Raw genomic sequence first — 24,079 nt, 5'->3', positions numbered from 1 at the left:
CCTAATGAGAGCATCTAGCTCAGCATCTTCCAAGCTGTCAATAGTCAATAAATATTTACAAGATGAAACACTAACACGGGCAGAGCGAAAGTAAACACGATGCACAGCTCCCACTGTTTTATTCGTAAAGCCTTCCATAATTATAGTAACTCCAGCTACTTGGTAAGAGGGAATCTTATTTGGAAGGATGACTAAACATATTTGGCACAGATATTTGTATTCTTTCAGCCCCATAAGTAAAGATACACTTACAAAACACAAGGTATATCAAAGAGGGCGAGTCAGGACAAAATTTCAGCCCCAAAAACTTTCCACAAATGCGATGACTTAGGGAAATTATTGGCAAGGTCCTACTAAATAAGTGCCATCATTAACTGGTCCCACCCATAATCTAAAATAATGTGACCTTTGGTGACAGTACATTAACTGGCCAGTCATTGGCATTGTTACTTCTAAGTGGTAATATTTCTCAGAAAATTTTAAGGGCTGATGTATTTTTCACAAACACACAATAAATGTAATTTTGACTTTTACACATGAGAAATTAAATAATTTATTTTACAAATGGCCTTGGGGTTTACATTCACTGTGTGGCTTGTTGGGTAGCAAAACTTTTATAGTTTAACTTGGCATATAAATTCACATACAAATGTGAGCAATGTGTTTTGTCTAATCATCTGGTGTTATTTTCTCAGCACCTCAGCAATAAAAATATTGCCGAGTCTTCTTTTCTTTGCAAGTACTATGATGAAAAAAATCCTGAGTATGCTAAAGAATCCATTGCCTGCTTATGAAACATAAAGACTTATGAAAACATGGCACGTACTCAAGGAGCCTAGTTTGTTTTAAATATTTTAATAGTGTGCACTGCTGCACTGGGAACTAAATGTGCATTATGCCCAACATTACATCCAGTGTGTACTATGCTTTGATCATTCTATCAAAAGATCAAAATTTAAATATTATGTAAATTATATTTTATACATGTTCTCCTTTGCAGAAATCAAACGGCAAACTTGTTTCTTCTCTAAACACATGAGAATACAAATAAGCAACAAATTTAAACTGAAGAAAATACTCACTACTTCACTCCATTTTTTAAAATGCCCTCAGGTATCAATTAAAATAAAAAGCCTTTGTGTTTTCTTAACATAATCCTAAATATCTATGTTTATGCTTTTAAATTTTTAAGCATATTCTTAATATTTATTTTAAAGGTTCTTTAGCTAAATATATATGTTATTTTCATAAGAAATGCTATGTAAATCCTCTTTCTGAAAACTCTAAGAGGTTATATAAATCAATGGAAATGAAGGCAAAAATTAGAGAATATTCAATATTCAATCATCAAGAAAAGTTGTCATTTTCATAACAACTAAATATAAAGTATGAACCTTGATTGGATTCTGGTTGTTAAGAAAAAAACAACTATAAAAGACATTCTTAGGACACTGGGGGAAATGTGAACATAAACAAAATTTTAGATAATGTGAAATTTTTGTTAATTTTCTGAGGCGTGATAATGGTTCTATGGTTCTTTAAGAAAATATCCTTATTCTTAGTGCATGCATGATGAATTTTTAGGAATGACATATCTGGATGAATGAAACTCACTGATGCATGAAACTGACAAATGAACCAACAATTTTAAAAAGTACTAAAAATATTAAGTAAATAAATAAAAAGTACTTGTACATATAAATAGATATGTATAGGAAACAAATATGGCAAAATGTTAATAACAGTTGACTTTCAGTGGAGAGTATACAGATGTTCATTGTACCATTCTTCCAACCATTTTGTGTACATGAACATTTTCATACTATAACGTTTCAGGGGGAAGAGAATAGTCGTTTTCACTTATTGTATATTGAGGCCTGAACCAAACTAGGTACAGATAAAACACTGCTTTACATGACCATAGGATGTTTCATTTTTCAGTAGCAGTATGCTTCAGAGAATCAATTTTCCACCACTAAACCAGAGAAATCCCGGCAGCCCTTCTGGCCAAGACCATAGGGAACAGCTGATTGACACACACCACCTGAATTAGAGCGAGGCATCAGGTTCCCCAGAGGGTAAGCCGCTCTGACCAGCAAGTTTGCATGGCAATCTGTGCGCTTGGAAAGATGAAGGGGTGAGAACAGGGGTCTGGTAGTCAGGGACCTTGACAACAGACAGAATCTACAACTTAGTCAGGCTCTGTTCTTTGGAGATAGCAGATGACATGAAGTTAAAGCTAAATTAAACTAATTTAAACCATCAACTCTACTTATCCAGCCACTAAGGGTGAATTGTTTAATAAAGTAGACTACCAGGTTCAATATTAAGCAAAAAATCTGAGATGCTACCCAAAAATTAAAATGAAACCAAATAACCAAGTTCTGGAATTATATGACAATTTTTAGAGAGAACATGTGTAAGCATTTGATTTACAGATAACTGAAGTATCCTATATAATAAAAGCCTAATATGCCAAGTGGCTGGTTGGCGGGTCAGCCATTCAATCAATCAAAGCATAATATGCTAATGAGATGATAAGGCCGCTCAACCGATCACTATGACATGCACTGACCACCAGGGGGCAGACGCTCTGAGTAGGTGAGCTTGCTGCTGGGGTCCGGCCAATCGGGACTGAGCGAGAGGGGCCAGACACGCCCAGGAGCCCTCCCTGCGCCCCTCCCGGCTGGCCAACCTTCTGCATCCCTCCCCGGCCCCAATAGTGCACTGGTGGGGTCCCTTGGCCTGGCCTGCACCCTCTTGCAATCCGGGACCCCTCAGGAGTTGTCAGAGAGCCAGTTTCAGCCTGATCCCGCAGGCCAGGCTGAGGGACCCCACTGGTGCATGAATTCGTGCACCGGGCCTCTAGTTAAAAATGAAACAGATCTCTGAAACAACATAGCTAGATGTTTCCTACCTACAAAAAGTGGTCTTTTTTTGTTTGGGGTCCAAATCTCAAAGGTTCTGGGAACTAGTTCACTATTAAGTCAGAGTGCAAACCAGCCATCCATGACCTGCAGAATCCGATATTCTTTTTCATTGGACCTAATTGAAACTAAGCAGTAAGCACTAAATTTTCAAGAGGCCCAATGCAATCAAAGGCTCCACCTTGGTTGTACCTCTTTTTTATGCCCTTTTATTTTTAACTTTTCTTTTTCTCATTCAATGTAATATTTACATTATATAATTGTTGTTCTTCCCTTCTTTTCATTCTCTTCTGTCTTTCTTCTTCCCCTCCCAGTCCTCCAGGTTTAACTCCAGGCTGTGGAGCTATAAAGAGTCCTGGCATGGCCCATAAAGCCTGATCGAATCAGGCTAGGAGCTAGAATGCATATAGAAAGAATGGTTCACTTTCCTTTAACCAAAGAACCATTATCCTGTTTATGGTTTGAGTGGGCCCTTTCCCTTCTAGTTACTGCTGCCTGCCTTTGATCTTTAACCAATCATTTATACTTCTCTTTAAGAGAAGCAGGAGACCATGACACTGAAATCTCACTTTGCTTCTCATTATCCTAGCAAGAGGTATGGTAGAGAAGGGTTGAAAACATCAGTAAGTTTGGGAAATATCTGTGGACTTCCCTTATGCAAGAGAGGCCTAAATTCTGTTCAATGTCTCCATTTTCTGATGTTTTCAAAGTTTCTGATCTATATGTAAGCACTAAGCTAGGACTGGAGGGAAACACAAAGAGACTTTTTGTAAGTTCCTCACCAGAAGTGTATGAATACATTACATTTGTTTAACAAAAATTTACTGTCTATGATAACACTCCCATGAGTGAAGCATGAATTAACCACAGGCCTCCATCTCCAGGAGATCTGAATGAACCTGCTTCAAAACGATAGGGAGAATTAATCTCTGATGACAAAATTCTAGCCAAAAGACTAGGTGGCTCCCTGCCTCCTCCAGGCCCACAGGCCTCACATGAACCTGGGAAGAAGGTTCAACAATCAGAGCCAAGGGCCCACACTTGAAAATAGTCTGGGTGGGAAGATGCTCACAGGAGTGGAGAAATACATGCCTGAGGGGGGCAGGGAGGCCATTTGGAAGCACTGGCCAATGTTTAACCCTTTGCAGCCTCTAGAAGTGATCTGAGCCACTTCCTGAGGCTTATCCTCTCCAGGCTTCCATTTCTTTGTGTCAAACGGGAATAATAATAGTCATAGGGTCTGTAAAGAATAAATGAGTCAGGATGCATAAAGAGCTTAGAAGAGGGCCTACCACATGGTAAGCGCTGTATAAATGCTAGCTAATTGCTATTATTATAGGCTAGATAGAAGCATACCTACAGAAAAGCCTGCAAAGAGAGCTTGCCTTTCTTTAGTCCCCACCAACAGACCTACTACGAACCAGCAGGAAATACCCATGTCTCAATTCTTTGGTTCTCTGTTTAAGCTCCAGGATCTATGGAGTGGTCTCAGCTAAGACCAAGTGAGTTATACTTCTTTCTGTAGCAGCTAGGCTCCGATATAAAATTGCAGTATGGCAACATCATATGGTTAAAAATGAAAACTGAAGTGATTAAAATGGAAATCTATCTGACATGCACTTCAGAGCCCACACATTTGCAGTAAGTTCTGCAGCTTCTAACAAATGTCCCCAACTCTGCAGCACTGTGACCCTGGTTGAAGACACAAATTACCCTGCACATTAGAAAGACAAATGCAATGACCTTCAACCGAGAACATGGCCCCAGAGTATGTGGCATAAACAGGTAATTGGCTGCTGCCACACCTGGGTGGCACAGTGAGTCCATTCTTCAGAACAGGCAGGTCCACTCACTTCTATGCGCTGAAGCTGTGCCACACCTGGCATGTCTTTTCGACAATACTTACGCATTACAATAGGGCTTCTTTTCATAGCCTTTGTAGTTGTTCATGTTGAGAGCCATCTTGCAGACTTCACAATGGAAACATCCTTTATGCCAATACTGGAAAAAAAAAAATTTTAATTTTAGTACAATGCCAGTTCTTTCCAGGATGGGTACAGAAAGGAGACTTTTTTAGTGCATCACAGTCCCCACCTGTATTTGAAAATACTACAACAAAATGATGGTAGGTAACAGTGGATGTGTTTGCCTACTGTCAGTTCAGTAAATAAAGCAGCAACTATGAAGACTGCGTTTTAAACGAACCCCCACCACAATGGACAGAGAAGGAAGAGCTGCCACAGCTCTCTCTGTCCCCGCTGCACTTCTACCGGCGGCCAGAATGGAATTCTGAGCTTGGTTCATGGAGGAATGAAGCCTGTGAAGTGGCTTCAAAAGGAAAACGACTCCAGTTCAAAGTGCCTACACCCCGTGTCTGTAGGATCTCATAAATAATGGGTCCACAGGAAGTCAGGTACCCCACGGAGCCAGGAAGCGGGCTACGCAAGTACCCTTCGCCCCCGCATCCCTGTCCAGTTTCCACTATATTGCGGGAAAGGTGAACTTTGTCCGAAATGACTGTCAGGATGGCTGAGTGCTCTTATGAGGCATTTTGACACCACACGCAGATTTCACAGGGACCGCCTCCGGCTGGTTTCAATTGCCAGGCGCTCAGGATAGCGGCGGGGTCTGTCTCCCAGGCTGTTCAACTCCATCCGCGCCCGGGGAGGCCTGGAGCCGGGCTGCGGGCCGGCTAAAGCCACTTCCTCTGGAATTCCCCTGCGGGTGGATTGGCCCCCCTGAGCCCTGCCCGCCGCACGGCCGCAGCTGGGGTTCTCCGGGGCATTATTCTAAGCACTGCGGCAGCGGCCGCCCCTGACTTATTAATTACTACTCGTCCCCGGCACGGGAGGCATTGGGCGGGGGAGAAGTCAGGATGCCGGCAGGTCTTCCCTGAAGCGGGTGCGGGGAAGTGAGGAGCGGGAGTGGAGGTGGGAGGGGGCGCGGCTCGCCGATCGGCCCCCGGTGCCCGGCTGGGCGCCCGGGCCCGGGCTCGCTCCGCGGTGCGCGCTCCGCCGCAGCTCTGCCGAGGCCGGAGCAGCCCCGCACCCTCGCCGCCCGCACCCCGACAAAAGCCTCTCCCGGCCCCAACACCGTCAATAAGCGTGCTCTCTGACACTCCCGCGGGCGTCTTCCTTCGCGTCCCACACACGGAGCCAAGACCACACAAACACCCAGACCATTGGTCTCTTTCCGTCCCAGATGCCAAAACTTCTCGGAGCAGGTGCAGCCCGGCTCCCTCCGCTCACCTTATCCAGGCAGTTGACTTTCTCCGTGGGATACACCACTTTTCCGCAGCGGGCGCACTGAGGGTTCATTGTCGCGGTTCCCGGGGGCGACGGCGGAGCGGCGACGGCTGGGTGCTCCGAGGAGCCGCTGTGACATCCCCCGCGCGCCCCGCACCGCCTCGAGGCCGGCGGGAAGGCGGTGGGCGCCGGGGTCTAGAGTGGGCGCCGGGCTAAGGGCGAGACGACTCGCCGCGCGGGGAGGCGGCGGGGACGCGGGTGGGCGCGCGGCGGGGCCCGGCGCCTGGGGGCGGCCGCGCTCTCCGGCTCTGGCTGGGCTCCGGCCCGGGCTGCGAGCCGCTCGCTCTGCGTCGCTAGCGCCCCAGGTACCGGTGACTCACACACACTCGCGCCCGCCCCTCCTCTCACTAGCTCCCCCGCCTCGCTGCCGCTGCCGCGCAGGCCAAACCCACCGGCGCGCCCCGAACCCAGTGGCTGGGAACGAGCACGTCGGGCACCGGCGAGGGAGGGAGAGGCGGGAGAGGGGAGGGCCCTGCACCGGAGAGCTCCGCAGACACCGCGGCTGCGACTGCGAGGCCTGGGAGCGCGCCTGGCGCCGCAGCCGGGGGCGGCCAGGTGGGCGGTGGCAGGGCGGGGAGCGGCGGGGGATGGAGAAATGGGGGGTGGGGGGGGAGAATAGGGGCGGGCTCCAACCCGCGCGTTTCCTGTCCATCTTTTCTGCCCCGGCCAGGTCACCCCCATTCCCAGGCTGATGTTCCTGGTACCCGGAGGGCGCGGTGGTGCGCCCGCCCTCCTCCTTCAGCCCCGAGACCGCGGGCAGAGGCGCCCTAACGCCCTTTCCCGCGCCCAGTCCCGGGCAGAGGCGGTCCCGGCGGCGCGCAGTGAGCGCTCGGGCCCAGGATCCCGGAGACCCGCGGGGAACCCGACTCCTGTCCCCGCGGCGCCCCCTCCCACGGCCTCTGCCGAGAGAGCGCGTCTCCCGAGTCCCTGCGTGAAGTCCTTGGGCCCGGATGGCGAAGCCGGCTTCTCCGCCCGGCTCCCATCCCCTGCACTTTTCTCTCTCTTCTTGAAGAACGGCTGGTCATTTTAGGCCTAATCAAACCTTTCTTGATTAATAAACGGTCATCGTTCATTTTGCTCTGTGTGTGTACACACACTGTATATTTTTGTAATGCAACACCACAGGATCCACGAATTCTTCACCTGCATTAAGAAAAGCAATTACAAACTCATGGTTCTAAACACAAACGCCAAAAAAATCCATCTGAAGGCTGAAGATAGGATGGAACCAAATGGAATAGGCATCAGTTTTTAGTTTTAATAAGATCTCAGGTTATTGGACTCGCTTTATAAAAGGCCGCAAAATGGAGCTACACGGCCTGAGTTCAAAGCCCAGCCCTGCCATGTACTGGTCACTTGCAAACACCTACCCTCTCTGTGCCTCAACGTTCTCATCTAGAAAATGGAGGATGAGAGAGCTACCAAACTGCTCCTACCCTCCTGCTGTGAGGACTGAGTGAGTCATCGTTCTGAAGTGTTTCAGTCTGCGTGGCTCATAGTGCCAGATAGGCTTATCACGGGTGGTAACAAATAAACACATTCCACTGCTGGCACACAACTTAAGACTCAGTAATATCACATAGCTACTACTGTGACAAATATTCTGTTGTTTTTTGTTTGTTTTCTAAATCATAACTGAGGCCTTTCATGAAAAGAAGGAAACTTGATTTCCGGGCTTCTTGGGCAGGCTGTACTGGTAAACTATTCACAATGAGGCCGTGCCCTTTGACTTTTCAAGAGATAATTTCTTAACAGGGATTAACCGAGGTAACAACACTCATAGCTCTGCTCATAAGATTACCTCAAAAGCCAAAAGAACAGCCCAGCTGGTGTGGCTTGGTGGCTGAGCCTGGACCCTAGGCACCAGGAGTTGGGCAGTCGCACCTACAGGGAGCATGCAGGAGGCAGCTCACTGATGTTGCTGTTTCTCTCATCCATGTTTGTAACTCTCCCTCTCCTTTCCTCTATCTCTAAAAATCAATTGTAAAAAAAAAAACAAAACAGTTTTTAAAAAGCAAATAAAACAATAATTTGCTGTCTGAGGACTGATTGTCATTTTATTGATTGATTTTGAGAGAGTGAGAAAGAAACATCCATCTGTTGTTCCACTTACGTATGCATTCATTGGTTGGTTTTTGTATGTGCTCTGACCCGCAGCCTTGGGGTACCAGGCCCATGCTCTAAACAACCTAGCAACTAGGATTGGTTGTCATTTAAAAACACCTCAGAGCTATTTAGGAACTCCTCAGACCATGGGTGAACCTAGGGGATTTTATGTTAAGTGAAATAATCCAGATACAGAAAGACAAATACTGCATGTTATTACTTAGATGTGGACTCAGGAAAAAAAGGTTGAACTCATAGAAACAGTAAAAAATAAAATATAAATAAATAGTGGTTGGCAGGGGCAGCGAGGTGGGGAAATAAGGAGGAGGAGGTGAAAGGGTACAAACTTTCAGTTATAAGATGAATAACATCTGAGGATCTAAAGTGTAACGTGACTATAGTTGATAACATATAATTATAATTTGCTAAGACAGTAGAACTTAAATGTTCTCACCAAAAAAACCAAGGTTAATATGTGTGGTGATAGATGTCTTAACTCGGGGGAAATCCATTCACAGTATATGTATATCAAATCATCATGTTGTATACTTTAAATATTTTACCATTTTATTTGTCAAGTAAATCTCAATAAAGCTGGGGAGGAAAACCTACATTGGATAGTTATTGAAAAAGAAAATAAATCTCAGAAAAAAATATTTATATGGTCACCTAAAGACTAAGTTGTTTTTTTTTTAGCATTTAGATTTTCATAACTGTAAATGATAGCATGTAGTTTAAAAATCCTATTTTCTTTTTTAAATGGTAAGAAAAAATTCTGAGGAAGAGTGATGGTGATATGTGACATCTATAGCTGATTTATCCGATCTTTTAACTATGAATTGTATAGTTTCTTAGCCAATCAGTACCTATCACAGTCCGACATATAGTAGATACTAATTAAATGTTTGTTGAGAGAAAGTATGAATGAAACAAATTACTATTTTAAAATTGGAATTAATTGTGATGTTTTATTCTCTCAAAAATAAACAATGAATGCTAAGAGTTACATTTTCCTCTCATATCTGTTTCTCTTACTATTTTCATTTTCTGCATTAAGCCAGCTTTTAAGTTTCTTAGTGACATTTCACTGATGTAAGAAGAATTTTAATGCCATCTGTCTTAAAAGGACTTCTTTATTTCAAAATTCAAAGTACTGTAAACAGAGAATTGGCAGAAACCTGTCATCTGGCCCAGCCTTCCTCCCTCAAGCAGATGAATGATTTAATTATCCACTAGGGAGACCTTTTGCCCCTTTCATGTCTTTTTTCACTTGACTAGTCAAGAAATCGTTCCTCATGGAAACTATACCCCAATATCTCCACTTTAATTAAATCCTTTTCTGCTGGCTTGGGCATCCACAGATATAAAGAATAGCTTACCTTCATGACCTTGTGAAAACATTTATACCGTTATAAATTTAAATTTCTTCTTTAGCTAAAATTCCCAAATCTGTTTACTTTTATCTCTGGGGCCTATTTCCATGGAACCTTGTAAAGACCTTCTAATCACTTTTATTATTTAAGCTACATAAATTGAACTCCAAACTGAAAGCTTTAAAGAATAATTAATATTGCAAAAAGCCAAATGGTAGCTTTGACAAACACTGCACTCAGATTGTGGTGGATTGTGTTATTGGTTCACAATTTTTTTGTTCCACCCTGGCAACACTTCCTATAGGTATGTTGTATTTCCCCACACAGTGACACTGAGCTTGATAGTGTGACTTCCTTTGGCCAATGGAATTTTAGTGGACATGACAGAGGTCATATCAGAGCAGAATTTTAAGGGATTTTGTCCTCTCATCCCCTTGAGCTCTGGCACCCAGCCATAAGAAGAGCATATCTCAGGGAGTGGCTGTTTTGTTGACTTTTGTTCAAGAATTCAAAGACCTGTCTAGCCAGCAGAACCTAACTGAGTTCAGTAAGCCCAGCAGAGCCACAGCAAGCCCACAACCCCTCACATAGTGGGAGTAAGAAATCATTGTGTCTGCAAACCGCTGAGATTTGGGGGAGAAATGATTTCTACTTCATCAGCAACAAAAACTAATAAATTTACATGCAAGATTCAGTATGGATGGGGTTTTGTTTGTTTTACTTTTCTAAAAAGGCATGCTGTTAGAAGTGTAATGACCAACTAAGAATAGCTCTTGGTATTTTTTAATGTATTTTTTATTGATTTCAGAGAGGAAGGGAGAGGGAGAGAGAGATAGAAACATCAATGATGAGAGAGAATCATTGATCGGCTGCCTTCTGCATGCCCCCCACTGGGGATCGAGCCCGCAACCCAGGCATGTGCCCTTGACTAGAATCGAACCGGGGACCCTTCAGTCTACAGGCTGACACTCTATCCACTGAGCCAAACCAGCTAGGCCCTAGCTGCTAGGGCAATAGCTCTTAGTATTAATGTATTCATTTTCTCATCACACAGAGTTTTATTTTGTGCCTTATATTGGTCAGAATTTGTGTAAAATTGTGTACATTTTTGCCAGTTGGCACAAATTCACCATGAAGGACAGTTTCCCCAGCCAACAAGCTTGATAGGTGAAACTAAAGAAAAACAGTAGATGTTATCTCAAGTGTTATTTGGTAGCTACATATAAGCCTTAGTCTAATGAAGCATTTCTCCAAAGATCTTACAAACTTTAGAAAAATTATCTCATTTACCATTACAGTACCATTACAAGTCAATGAGAAATGTAAAATTAAGACATTAAGGGACATTTAAGATTCAGAAGCTGTTCTAAAAACAATTATGTACTTTCGTCCATTCAATACACAATCACTGGTAAGCAGGACGTTTGGCACAAGGGGATGCAATGAGGATTAAGGCATGAACTCTGCTTGTAATAAAATCTAGCGGGACAAATAAGTAAACAAAGAATTACAATACAATGTGATAAATGCTCTAAAGTAAAGCTCTGCTCCTGACACTGAAGAAGAACAGAGGAGAAACATCTAATTCAGCTGGGAAATCAGGAAAGGCTACCCTAAAAAATCAACCAAACTCCTCCTTCTCTACCTAACAAACCCTTACCAGTTACTCAATCCTGTTGACTTTCTCCAAAAGCAGTTCATGAGTCTGTCTCCATACCCTCTGTCATTGCCTTAGCTTAGCAACTTACCATGGCTTCCTTAAATTGTTCTGTAACAACCCGATAAGAAGTCCTAGCATCATGCAAGCCATGGAAGAAGGTAGGACTTCACTCACGCAGACCTGTCTTGGAGATGTGGCAGATATGAAACCCCCATCTCCCAGCTAGGACCCTCTCCAATGCACCCTCAATATTATTTTTCAAAATAAAAATTAACTCATATTAAGCACCAAGTACAGTGCCCTGCATGCATTAAGAACTTAGTAAAAATGTGTTTAATAATTGAATGACTAGAGTAAAAAATAAATAAAATTGAACTAACTCCTTGATATATTTTTCATCCAAATCAGATGGGAAGTGACAAGTATGAAGATAGTTATTATTACCTTTTTCATGTATTTCAAGATTGCTTTTTGAATCATTAGCCAAACTTGATGAATATCCAGCTATAAAAATAAAACTCGAGTTAAAAATACTTCCCATAACATAGTCACATGAGAAAAATGTTATATATTATTAAGGTGATAATCTGCCTTTATTATGCTATGAACTGAATTATGTAATCCCAAAATTCATATGTTGACATCCTAACCTCAATGTGATGATGTTTAGAGAGATGATTAAGAGATCATTAAGTTCAGATGAGGACATGAAGGTGGAGCCGTCGTGATGGGATTAGTGCCCTTCTAAAGAGTTTTAGAGAGACATCAGAGAGGTTTCAGACTCTCTCTCCCTTTCTCTTTTTCTCAGTCTCTCATTCACATGTTGAAGTCCTAAACCTTGATAGGGGGACTTGTAATCTGAATTGATTTGAACACCTGATAGATAGAACACCTAATTAATCTGAAAAATAATCATATTATTTTAAATCTTAGAACACATAACTTATGTGAATAGGGAGTTAAGTTTTTCTTAAGTTTCCTTTTCAAGGACTGTGCGAAGCGATTGAGGAGGTGAGAGCTGTGAATCCAGCAAGCAGAACTGATAAGCATGGTCAGACTGACCGACTAGCAGTCAAAATATCATCTCACCACCTGATGAATAAGGACAATAGCTGACATGCGCAGACCTACAGGGCTGCACATAGATGCATTCCATTCCCAGCCACACCCTACCAGGGGTGGGCAAACTTTTTGACTCGAGGGCCACAATGGGTTCTTAAACTGGACCGGAGGGCCGGAACAAAAGCATGGATGGATTGTTTGTGTGAACTAATATAAATTCAAAGTAAAGGAGCGAAGGGGAGAGCAAGAGAACCCTCCGCTCTTTCGGCTCCGCGGGCCAGATAGAACAGCTGAACGGGCCGGATCCGGCCCGGCCCGCGGGCCTTAGTTTGCCCACGGCTGCACCCATTCCCTTTATAATCCTGTCTTCTGCACCTTGCTATAAGACAGATTTAAATGCTTGTAAGCAGCCTGTCTTCTTGGTTGGCTGGCCTTCTCAATAAACACCTGATTTCATTATTGGAGACAGCAACAGGCAGCCCGAACCCACCTGGGGGTTTCCCATTAACACCCTCTATGTGATGGTATTTAAAGAGATGATTAAGAGATAATTAGGGTTAGATGAGGGCATGAAGGTGGAGCCCTCACGATGGGATGAGTGCCCTTTTAAAAAAAGTTTTAAAGAGACATCAGAGAGGTTTCAGACTCTCTCCCTCTCCCCTTTCCTCTCTCTCTCTCTCTCTCTCTCTCTCTCTCTCTCTCTCTCTCTCTCTCTCTTCTTCCCCCCCACCCTACCCCCACCACATGAGGACACAGCAAGAAGGCAGCAATCTGCAAGCGGGGAAGAAAGTACTCACCAGAACTGAACCATGATAACATCCTGATTTCAGATTTCCAGGCTCCAGAACTGTGAGAAAATAAATTTGTGTTGTTTAAGCCACCCAGTTTATGGTATTTTGTTATGTCAGCCCAAGCTAATTAATATACTCCCTCAGCATAACTTATAGTCAATTAAAAACTAGATCAAGTCTGAATGGGGGAAGGTGGTCAAAAGTACAAACTTCCAATCATAAAATAAAAAGGACATGAGGATGTACTGCACAGCATGGTAACTATAGTCAATAACAGTGTGTTGTGTATTTTAAAGTTGCTAAGAGAATAAGTCTGAAAAGTTCTCATCACAAGAAAAATATTCTGAAACTATGTATGGTGACATATTAACTAGACTTCTGGTGGTGATTATTTCACAATATATGCAAATATTGAATCATTACGTTGTACACTTGAAACTAATATAATGTTATATTGTCAATTATATCTCAATAAAAAATAAAAAGGCAGTTTTCTGCAACTGAAATAATTAATTAATTAATTAAGAACAGATCAAGGAAAATGTTATTCTTGCCCAATGAAAATAATAATAAACATTTGTTTAAAATCCCTGGTAGTAAGTTCTTATAGTCTTTGCACCAAACCTCTGACTCATTAATTAGCATCAATTTTGAACTTCAAATGGAAGTAGATTTCTAACTTGCTTGGCAAGAATTGCAATTATGTTCATTAACAAAGGAAGTGATCATCTTCCTCCTAATATACACAAAATCAATTAAGAATTTAATCATTTCAAATAGTAATATCAGATTATGTGGTTCAGGAGCAGCTGATGAAGGGTCATTTTAGGTATTAAAAAAGAGTAGAGTTAGAGTAGGTTGATTAAATTCTGTGTGGACCTAACAGAAAGGTGGGAGAGGGAAGGGGGCTGGAATATATCTAAAGCTGAAAGCTACTTTGGGGGAGAAAGACATTAACTCTCAAAATTATGCAAAATTATGGTATTATTTTTTTAGACTGGTTACAGGAAACAGAAAGCCACTCAAGTTCCCTCAGTGAAAGGAGCCTCAGAGTGATGTTCCTCACATAGAGGAACACAGAAAAGTGGAGCAACCCAGCTTCAAAAAAGAAGGAATCTGTAAAGCCACAGGAAAAAAAAATCAGATCTATAATAGAATCAATCCACAAATCTTTGCTTTAGTGATCTACTGCTTTAGTCTGAATGTTTATGTCCCACCAAAACCCTATGTTGAAATTCTAACCCACAATGTGATGGTATCAGGAGGTGGAGCCTTTGGAAGGTGATTAAGTCAAGAGGGTGGGACCTTTATGAATGGGATGAGCACCTTTATAAAAGAGACCCCACAGAGCTCCCTCACTCCTTCCGCTATGTGACTGACCACACAGTGAGAAGTTGCCCTCCATGAACTAGAAAGAGGGCCCTTACCCAGATACCGAATATGCTGGCACCTTCATCTTGGACTTCCCAGCCTCCAGACTGTGAGAAATAAATTTCTGTTGTTATAAGCTGCACAGTTTATGGTATTTCAGTTATAGCAACCCAACTGGACTAAGACACTTGTCATTAGAATAATTCAACTGATCTCTACATGTCTGCTTCTCTCTGCCACTACCAACTTGCTATTGTCATTCTCATCTGTCTGTCTTACATACTTTCTATACATAGGTTTCCCTGTTCACAGATTCTATTTACTCATAATATCTTCCTTATAAATTCAACTGGCCCTGGCCACATATGGCCCCTACTGCTTCTCTTCTTAGCATTGTTTCATCTTCACCTCCCACAGATAACAGCCTTATTCTTTCCCTATTTCTGGTTCAGAAACTACATGCTGATTAGCCCAGCTCACCTTTTCACAGCTGTGTCATTTGGTTCACCTCTTTGTTGTCTAAGCCACTTCGGAGGAAATGAGGAGGGGCTGAGATGAGATCACAGGCACAGGGACCTGCCCTTCCTCACAGGCTGTGGTCATGGTCAGCATTTGATGGTCTGAGCCATCAAAGATACAAAGGGAAGCTCAAGGACAAAAACAAGTAAGGGGCTAGACTCATTTTTTAAATCTGGATATCATTATAGACCAGCTGTGGGCAAACTATGGCCAGTGGGCTGGATCCGGCCCGTTCGGCTGTTCTATCGGGCCCACGGAGCCGAAGGAGCAGAGGGTTCTCTTGCTCTCCCCTCCGCTCCTTCACCAGCAGCAGTGTTAACATAGCAACTTCGGGAAACAGGGCTGCAGCTCCTTCTTCTGAGTGGGCAGATATAACAACCTCTCAATCTTCCAGAGGCTCCTTGTAATGCCCACGGACGCGTCCCCCGACATCACCCTGGGAATGCGTAGACACGGTATTGTGGTGATGTAGGGAGACACGCCCCTGGAGAGCACAGTATCAGAGCATTAGCTAAAAAGGAGACCAACAACACTGTTCCCACTGAAGTTGATGTTTTAAAGACCAAAAACCTTTCAACCCAGTCTACATTGCCATCTACATCTACATCCCGGGCATAATTTGGAAGCTGCACTAAAGAAAATGTTTAATTTACTGGTTACACATTTTGTTCTTTTCTATTTGTTTTAGTTTTAAATTATTTTATTATATTTAAGTTTAATTTGAAAGGCTTTTGTACCTTTCCTTTGTTAGGCAATTTTATTTTGCCTTTGCCATCTTCAATATAAGGTATGTTATTGTGCTATGATTCCTCCATTTTTTGAAGTTTCAAATTATAATAATTAGTGTTTACATTCTTCTTGTTAAAATGTTTGAAATGAATAAAACTATTGAAATTAAAAAAAAAAAGACCGTACCCTTTTATGTAATGATGTTTACTTTGAATTTATATTAGTTCACACAAACACTCCATCCATGCTTTTGTTCCGGCCCTCCGGTCCAGTTTAAGAACCCATTGTGGCCCTCGAGTCAAACAGTTTGCCCACCCCTGTTATAGACCAATATTTGACCATAGATAAGATGTGGCTGCCGTGGGGCTTTTCCCTTTTAGATTAACTTTAAAATAGATTAGCAGAAATATATATATTCTTGTCTTTTCACATTTCAAGAAGCAAAAGTGAAAAGAACAAAGTCATAATGACCTCGGAAGAAAGCTCCAAGCCCTTAGCAATTGGAAAGTGGCAAGTTCTAAGCAACCATTGGGGGATCTGTGCGTGTGCTTGTGCTGTCCAATGGAAATATGGTGAGAGCCACAGATGTGCGCCAAGTGGTAGTTACATTTTAAAAAGTAATATTTTTAATTAATGGGATCATTTACATCCTTTATTTTCATAAAAATAAGATAAGAGCTCAAAATCCAGTGTGTGTTTTATACTTACTGCTCCTCTCCATGTGGACTAGCTACATTTCACATGTTCATAGTCACTGCTGGCCACTTGGACAGCATAGTACTTGTTCAACCTAAGTCAGGAGAGCAAGTAGCATGAATAAGGTCAGGACCAAAGAAGTGGGCAGGGGTTAGGTTCACTTGCTCTGCAGGGCTCCAAGTAGGAGTCCGGACCATTACCTGGGGGCCATTCACCAGGGACAGCACCTCCTGCTGACATCAAAACTGCTATCTATGAGTTTAGTTTTGCTTGTTTTGTTAGTTCACTTGTTAGTTTTTGTTTTATATTCCACATGTGAGTGAAATCATATGCGTTGGGGTTTTTTTGTGTTGTGTTTGTTTGTTTGTCTTTTTCTGAATTACTTCACTTAGCATAATACTCTCAAGGTACATCTATGTTGTTGCAAATGGGGACAGACAACAGAATGGTGGTTACCAAAGAAGGGGATGGGGGAGGGTAAAGAGGGTGAAGAGGGGCAAATATATGATAATGGGAGGAAATTAGACCTCTAGTGGTGAGCACTCAATAGAGCACACAGATGTTGAATTACAATGTTGTACACCAGAAAATAATATATTTTTATTAACCAATGTTACTCCAATTAATTTAATTTTTTTTAATTGCCAATACTCTCACCTCCAAGCATGGTAGCCAGAACCTGGAGCCAGGCAGCCAGGACAAGTAAGCAGTGGTATCAGGGTGCAGATGAATGAGTCACCCTGAAGGGAGGGGAAAAGAAGGCAAAAGATGGGAAAGGAATAACATGAAGAAGGGAAGAACGGAAAGGAGAGAGCGACGGAAGAGGCAAGTGTAGCAACCACAGTGCAAGAGTGAGTTTGAATAGCACCCAAGAGAGCACAAATGATGTGTGAAGGGAGCTGAGGAGCAGGAACCTCTAGCCTGCCCTACAGAGACCACAGAGAAGAAAGGGAAGGGCCACTAAACTCAGGGCGGCCTCCGCGGGCACCGAGCCACAGTGCAGCTAAGTCAGCGGGCCCAGAAATGCAGTTCATAAAAATCATGTGCCTGGAAAAATCAACAGAGCAACCTCAAGGACAAGTGCCATTTATGTAGCCGACAAAAGAAGAATATGTCTTGTTGAATATCAACAAATTAATTCAGTTGATTAATGTACATGTGCTCCTAGTAATGAGCTTCACGTGAAGGCCTCACAGAAAATCGGTGCTGGGCAGGTGTTTGTTCATGAGTGAAGAAGAGAAGACCTGCCCAGTGAAAACTGAGCTAGGAGATCAAATGAAATGACCAACATTTTTTTTCTCCTTTTTCCTTGGTCACAATTTTCATTTTTCAGTGGACTACAGGTTCAAGTTTGTATGAAGATGTTTTCCTGTTTCACACACTGGACCAAAATGTCTTGTGGCTAAACTATTATGAGAAGCAACTCATGATGATGCACTGGTTTGTTGCTCAGTAAAGGGGTATGGGATCTTACTGAAAGATCTGGAAGGTGTTTTTTTCTTCATTTACAATGACGCCTGCAAAAAGTCAGCATGGCCCAACCGGTGTGACTCAGTGGTTGAGCATCAACCTATGAACCAATAGGTCATTGGTTCAATTCCCAGTCAGGGCACATGCTCAGGTTGTGGGCTAGATCCCCAGTGGCAGGGGCGAGAGTGGGGGCGGGGGGGGGGGGGGGGGAGCGGCTCGGGGAAGAGACATGCAGGAAGAAGTGGATCAATGATGTTTCTCTCTTATGGATGTTTCTATCTCTATCCCTCGCCCTTTCTCTCTAAAAATCAATAAAAACATTTTTTTTAAAGTCAGTGTGTCATCTGATCCTTACCATTTTACAGATACCCATGGTACCAACCATGGCCATTAGCAATGGGTACCAGTTAAGTAGATGTTCTTGGGCATGAGTAACATAAATTAAATGAAGTAAATGGAACAGAGTACATAGCAACGGGTGGAGAAAAGAGCCGTCATTATATAATAAAGAAATTTGAGCCCCTGCTGCTATAGCAGCTTCATCCAATAAAAACAGGTATTAAAGCTAAAAATTAACAATAACAACAACAAAAAAAAACACAAAAAACAGAGATGTAATGTTGTCATGGAGAACCTCTTAAAAATCAAACTGGAAAGGTGAAACATAATGTTTAGAAGCATTTAATGACATGAAAAGATGTTTCTGATATTTGTTAAGGGAAAAAGAATAGCTTATGAAAACATGTGTTCCCTCTAATCTCATTTTTGTTAATTTTATGTGAGTAAATGTGCTCAGAAAACGTTGGACTGGTGTACACTGAAACACCAGCAGAGGTGGGATTACAGGTGGCTTATATTTCCCTTTCTATGTATATTTTCCACATTTTCTACAATAAACATTATTTTCACAAGAAAACTCTTCTATCAAGAATAAGGATGCTTTGTTTTCGAGACTGGCGTTTAACATTATCCCCTCCCCACCCCTTTACCCCACTCAGGCTCCATCTGACTCAAGAGCAGCCATTAACAGTAGCAGCTCTACTAGTCACTTAAATGGCCCCTCATTTCCTCCCTTAGAGAGAAAGGTGGAACAAAGAGGAAGTAATGACCAGTTTTCAGGACAGATTTTAGGGTGCGGGCTTTTGTTTTGTTCTGGTCACATTTTAAAGAATGTGCCTGATAACACCCAAGCTTTTCACCCCACAAATCTTGTTCCAGCTGCTAATATGAGACTGAGGGTGTGGAGAGGTCACTGTTCCCAGAGACTGCTCAGACCTGCTGGGCAAAAGCTGATGGGAGAGAAAAACAGGTCCCACCCTCTCCTGGGACTCCTGGGGCCAGGAAATAGAGGCGGGTGGGGCTGCTCAAAACTCACCAGCCAGCTAAGGGCATAGAATGTCAACTTCTTTCTACTTCATTTCCTCAGACCCTATGACACAATCATGGCCTGTATAAAATTCCACGCAGCAGATTTTGCTATTTGGAAAATTCTCATGTCTGACCTTTGTAGACCTTCCATTTTTGTCTGCAGCTGAAAATGGAAAATTCAATTATATTCCTGCCTCTACTTGAATTCCCAAGGAAGCACGCTAAAGGCGTCAGAGATTTTGTCCACAGTGGCTTCAATTTCTGGTGAAAGGACTGTGGTTTTGTAATTCCCATTTGCATCTCTCTAAATTCCCATCACTTAGTAAAACAGCAAAGCCAAAATTTTAAGTAATAAAAAATTGTCTTGCCGAAACCGGTTTGGCTCAGTGGATAGAGCGTCGGCCTGCGGACTGAAGGGTCCCGGGTTCGATTCCGATCAAGGGCATGTACCTTGGTTGCGGGCACATCCCCAGTAGGGGGTGTGCAGGAGGCAGCTGATCGATGTTTCTCTCTCATCAATGTTTCTAACTCTCTATCCCTCTCCCTTCCTCTCTGTAAAATATCAATAAAATATATTTTAAAAAATTGTCTTATAAAGGATGTTCTTTGAAGTGTTGATAATGGTTGTTGCTGGATGATGGAAATTTTTCTTCCCTCTATCTCTCTCACACACACATCCTTGATGCTAAGTTTTCTAATTTTTCTATATACACATGGTGTGTAGTATTCTTATTTAATAAACAAAATTCAAATTGTGTCAGCACATCACCTATATTATGCCTAACACATAAGTACTCAATAAACATGTTTCTTCTAGTTCTGGCAGAAAATAATAGTAGGTAACATTTACTGAGTGCCTATGATGTGCCAAGCACTGTACTAAAAGTTTTTTATATATTATCTCATTTAAATTCTACAACAACATTATGAGGTTGGTACTATTAATTTCCCCTTTTCAAAGATGAGGAGATTAAGACAGAGCATTTAAGAAGCAAGAGAAAGTCCCAGAACACTAGACAGTCTGAGCACAGCCCTTGCTCTTAATCACCCCACTGAGGAGTGTTTTGAATATAAAATCAAGTGAAGACTGTGGATATGGTTGGTTAATATCTACCATATTTGTAGCTGTTTTCTATTGCCTTTATTCTTAGTTCCTTATTTTGCCTTCCACTCTTTTTTTGCTTACCCTTTAGAGCATTTTTTTAAATCCTCACCCAAATAGTGAGGATATCTTTTCTATTGATTTTTAGAGAGAGTGGAAGAGAGAGGGAGGGAGGAAAGAGAGAAAGAGAAACATCAACATGAGAGGGACACATCAATTGGTTGCTGGGAATTGAACATGCCACCAAGGTACACGCCCTTGACCAGGAATCGAACCTGCAATCCTTTGGTCTGCATGCCAATGCTCTGACCACTGAGCAAAACTACCAGAGCTCTTTTGAGCATTTTGATTCCATTTTCTTCTCCTGACTTAGTATATCAATTACACTTCTTTTTCGGGTTGTAGCCAATCGATGATGTTTCTCCCTCATCGATGTTTCTCTCTCTCTATCCTTTCCCTTCCTCTCTAAAAACCAATTTAAAAAAATTTTTATTACACTTCTTTTTAAACATTTTTTAGTTGTTATCATTGAGTTTGCATCATAGATTTACAACTAACCCAAGCCCTCTTTCAAATTATATTATTCCAATTCATCGATAGTGCGAACAACTTACAACAGAGTATTTGCAATTCCTCCCTCCGTCCTTTAACACATTGCCATCATTCATTTTAGTTATCCATATGCTATACTCGCTGAATATGCTGTTGCTATTATTATCTTGAAAAAAATTGTTATCTGTTAGATCAGTAAGAATAAGAAAATAAGCATTTTATTTTACCTTCATTTATTCTCTAATACTCTTTCCATTTTAATGTAGATCTGAGTTTCTGGCATACACCATTTTCCTTCTCTCTAAAGAACTTCTCTTTACATTTCTTCTGAGGCAGGTCTATAGGCAACAAGTCACTCAATCTCTAATTATCTGAGTAAGTTTTTACTTCTCTTTCACTTTTGAAAGATAATTTCCCTGGATACAGAATTGTAGGTTGGTGGTTTTGTCTTTCAACCATTTAAATATTTTACTCCACTCTTCTTTCTTGCATGGTTTCTAAAGAGAAGTCCAATGTAAGTCTTCTCTTTGCTCCTCTACAGGCAAGTTTTTTTCCCCCCTCCAGTTTCTTTCAAGATTTCTCTTTGCTTTTCATTTTCTGCAATTTAAATATGATATGTCTAGGTACAGGTTTGTTTTGTTTTGGTTTGGTTTTGGTAATTATCCTACTGGTGTTCTATGAGCTTCCTAGATTTGTGTTTTGGTGTCTGATATTAAACTGAAGAAATTCTCAGCCATTATTGCTTTAAATGTTGTTTCTGTTCCATTCTCTTTGTCTTCTCCTGCTGGTATTCCCATGACACATACATTATACCTTGTAGTTGTCCCCAGAGTTCTTAAATGTTTTGTTTTATCTTTTTTATTCTTTTTCATCTTTGAAATTTAGTTTTGGGAGATTCTATTGACATTTCTTCACAGATTTTTTTTTCTTCAGCCATGTCTAGTCCATCAAAGGCATTCTTCATTTCTGCTACCATGCTTTTTATTTCTAGCACTTCCTTTTGATTTAATCTTAGATTCTTCATTTTTCTTTCATTACCCTTTTGTTGTTGTCCACCTCTTTCATTAGGGCCATTAACATATTAATCATAGTCCTTTTAAATGTCCAGTCTGATTATTCCAACATCTCTACCATATCTGAGTTCAATTCTGAAACTTGCTCTGCCTCTTCAAACTATGCTTTTTGTCTTTTAGTATGCCTTGTAACTTTTTGTTGGAAGCGGGGCATGATGTTCTAGGCAAAAAGCTTGAGGTAAAATAAGCCTTTATTGTGAGGATTTTTTGTTAATGTGACTAAGAGTTAGATTGTGCTTGCTTTTTGCTATAGCCATAAGTGTCAGAGGTTGAAATTTCCCCTGGTGTCCTATTTTTGTCTCTCTTGTTGTCTTTGGGTTTTTCTAGAAAGTTCTTAAATAAGGTCTGAGAGTTAAAGTTCTTTCAGTAGTGTTTCCCTGTTATTATACAGAAGTCCTATTGATGCATTAGTAGAGTATGGGGGAGGAGAAGCGTTCTATGGTCCTAAGATTAGGTCTCTGTCTTTTCGTGAGAATGTCTCCCCTTGCTGTGACCTACACAAGTATTTCTTATATCCCTTACCTTCTCTTAGGTGAGACAGGAAGTAAACTGGAGTTGGCTTTTCCCTTTCCCCAAGGTACTTAGGCTCTGATAAAATAGTTTCTCTTGAGGTCAGGTCTTATTAAGAAGAAGAGAATGTTCTAAGTTTATTTCAAAATGGCTTAATTTTTCTGCTCCTCCTACCAGAAGCATAAGGAGATTTTTCTCTGATCTTCACTGTGAGAACTGGTAGGGCTCCTGGAGGTAAAACTCACAAAAGTGTAAGGGCTCCTAAGATTAGGTCCCACTAGAGTTTCTAACTCTCAGCCTTGTCCACACTGAGTATCCAGTGATTTCTTCAATTATAGCTTAGGTTTTCATACCCCAGCACTGGTTCCCCCAAAGGTTTCTGTAGGCTTCTTCTCTGGTAAGCTGTGATTGTCTGTACTTGCCTGTCTGTCTCTCCAATTTTGCGAACAGTGGATTGCCCTGTGCCTTCATTTCTCTACGAGATCTAAGAAGAGTTGTGTGATTGTTGTTGTTTTTTTGAAGGTGAGTTGTTGATTTCAGTTTGTTCAGCTTGTTTTCTTGTTGTGTGGACAAGAGTGGTGACTTTTAAGCTCCTTTCATGCCCAACTGGAAGTTGTCGTGTAAGACTTTCTATGGCTTCTCTTATCTTTCCCCATATCCAGATAGCATTTATATGATCTGGAATTCTAAGGAAATCCCAGTGCCTCAGCATCATTGTCACAAGTGTGTTATAAAAACAGTTGTCATTTCTAGCTAAAACTTGTCACAATTTTGAAATTTGTATTTCTTATTCAATTTACAAATCTGATCTATTTCTTCTCAAAGTTTAACATGTTATAATAGCAATACATACAAAATGTAATCATAGCAAAATGTTTATAAAATTAAAACATGTGATTAGTGGATTTATAATGAATTCTTAATTATTCATGAGTTGAAAAATAGCAGAGAAATTCAAAATTACTATTTTATAAGAGATATCTTAGCATTTATTTTGTAATAGGGTAAGATTTTTTTGGAAGATTATTGAAAATATACTATAAAGACAACTATAGCAGGTGGAATAGTGGCCCCTAAAAAAGATATGTCCATGTCTTAATTCCAAAAAAATCTGTATTTTATCTTATTTGAAAGAAAAAAAAAGGATCTTTGCAGGTGTGATTAAGTATCATGACATGAGGAATGATCTTGGATTTATCTGGGTTGGCCTTAAACCAAATGACAAGTGTCCCAGTAAGAGAAAGGCAGAGGGAGAGTTGAGACAGGAAAAAGAGGAGAAGACACATAGAAGAGGAAGAGGCAAGGGAAGCAGAGATTGGAGTGATGCAGCCACAAGCCAAGGAATGCCAACAGCCACCAAAGCTGGAAGAGGCAAAAAGTAAAATACAAAACAACAGATTCTCCCTTTGAGCCTCCAGAGGGAGTACACTTCTGCTGACACCTTGTTTTCAGACTTCTGCCCTCC

The 24,079-nt window shown here is 41.6% G+C and overlaps 1 protein-coding gene across 1 annotated transcript in view; it reads right to left on the bottom strand.

The window, feature by feature from the left end:
• Positions 1-6,747, bottom strand: part of NEBL (nebulette) — a 396,867-nt gene extending 390,120 nt beyond the window's left edge. Inside the window, exons 1-2 of the mRNA XM_080675011.1 lie at positions 6,176-6,747; positions 4,834-4,928 (exon numbers count right to left, since the gene is read on the bottom strand). Of these exons, the coding sequence (XP_080531137.1) occupies positions 4,834-4,928; positions 6,176-6,244 (164 nt within the window). The 5' untranslated portion in view covers positions 6,245-6,747. The remainder of the gene's footprint in view (positions 1-4,833; positions 4,929-6,175) is intronic.
• Between the last annotated feature and the right edge of the window lie 17,332 nt (positions 6,748-24,079).

The sequence above is a fragment of the Plecotus auritus genome, assembly GCF_963455305.1.
Source record: "Plecotus auritus genome assembly, chromosome: 1".
Taxonomy (NCBI): Eukaryota; Metazoa; Chordata; class Mammalia; order Chiroptera; family Vespertilionidae; genus Plecotus; species Plecotus auritus.
Note: the sequence above shows the minus strand (reverse complement) of the source record. Positions and strands in the feature narration are given on the sequence as shown.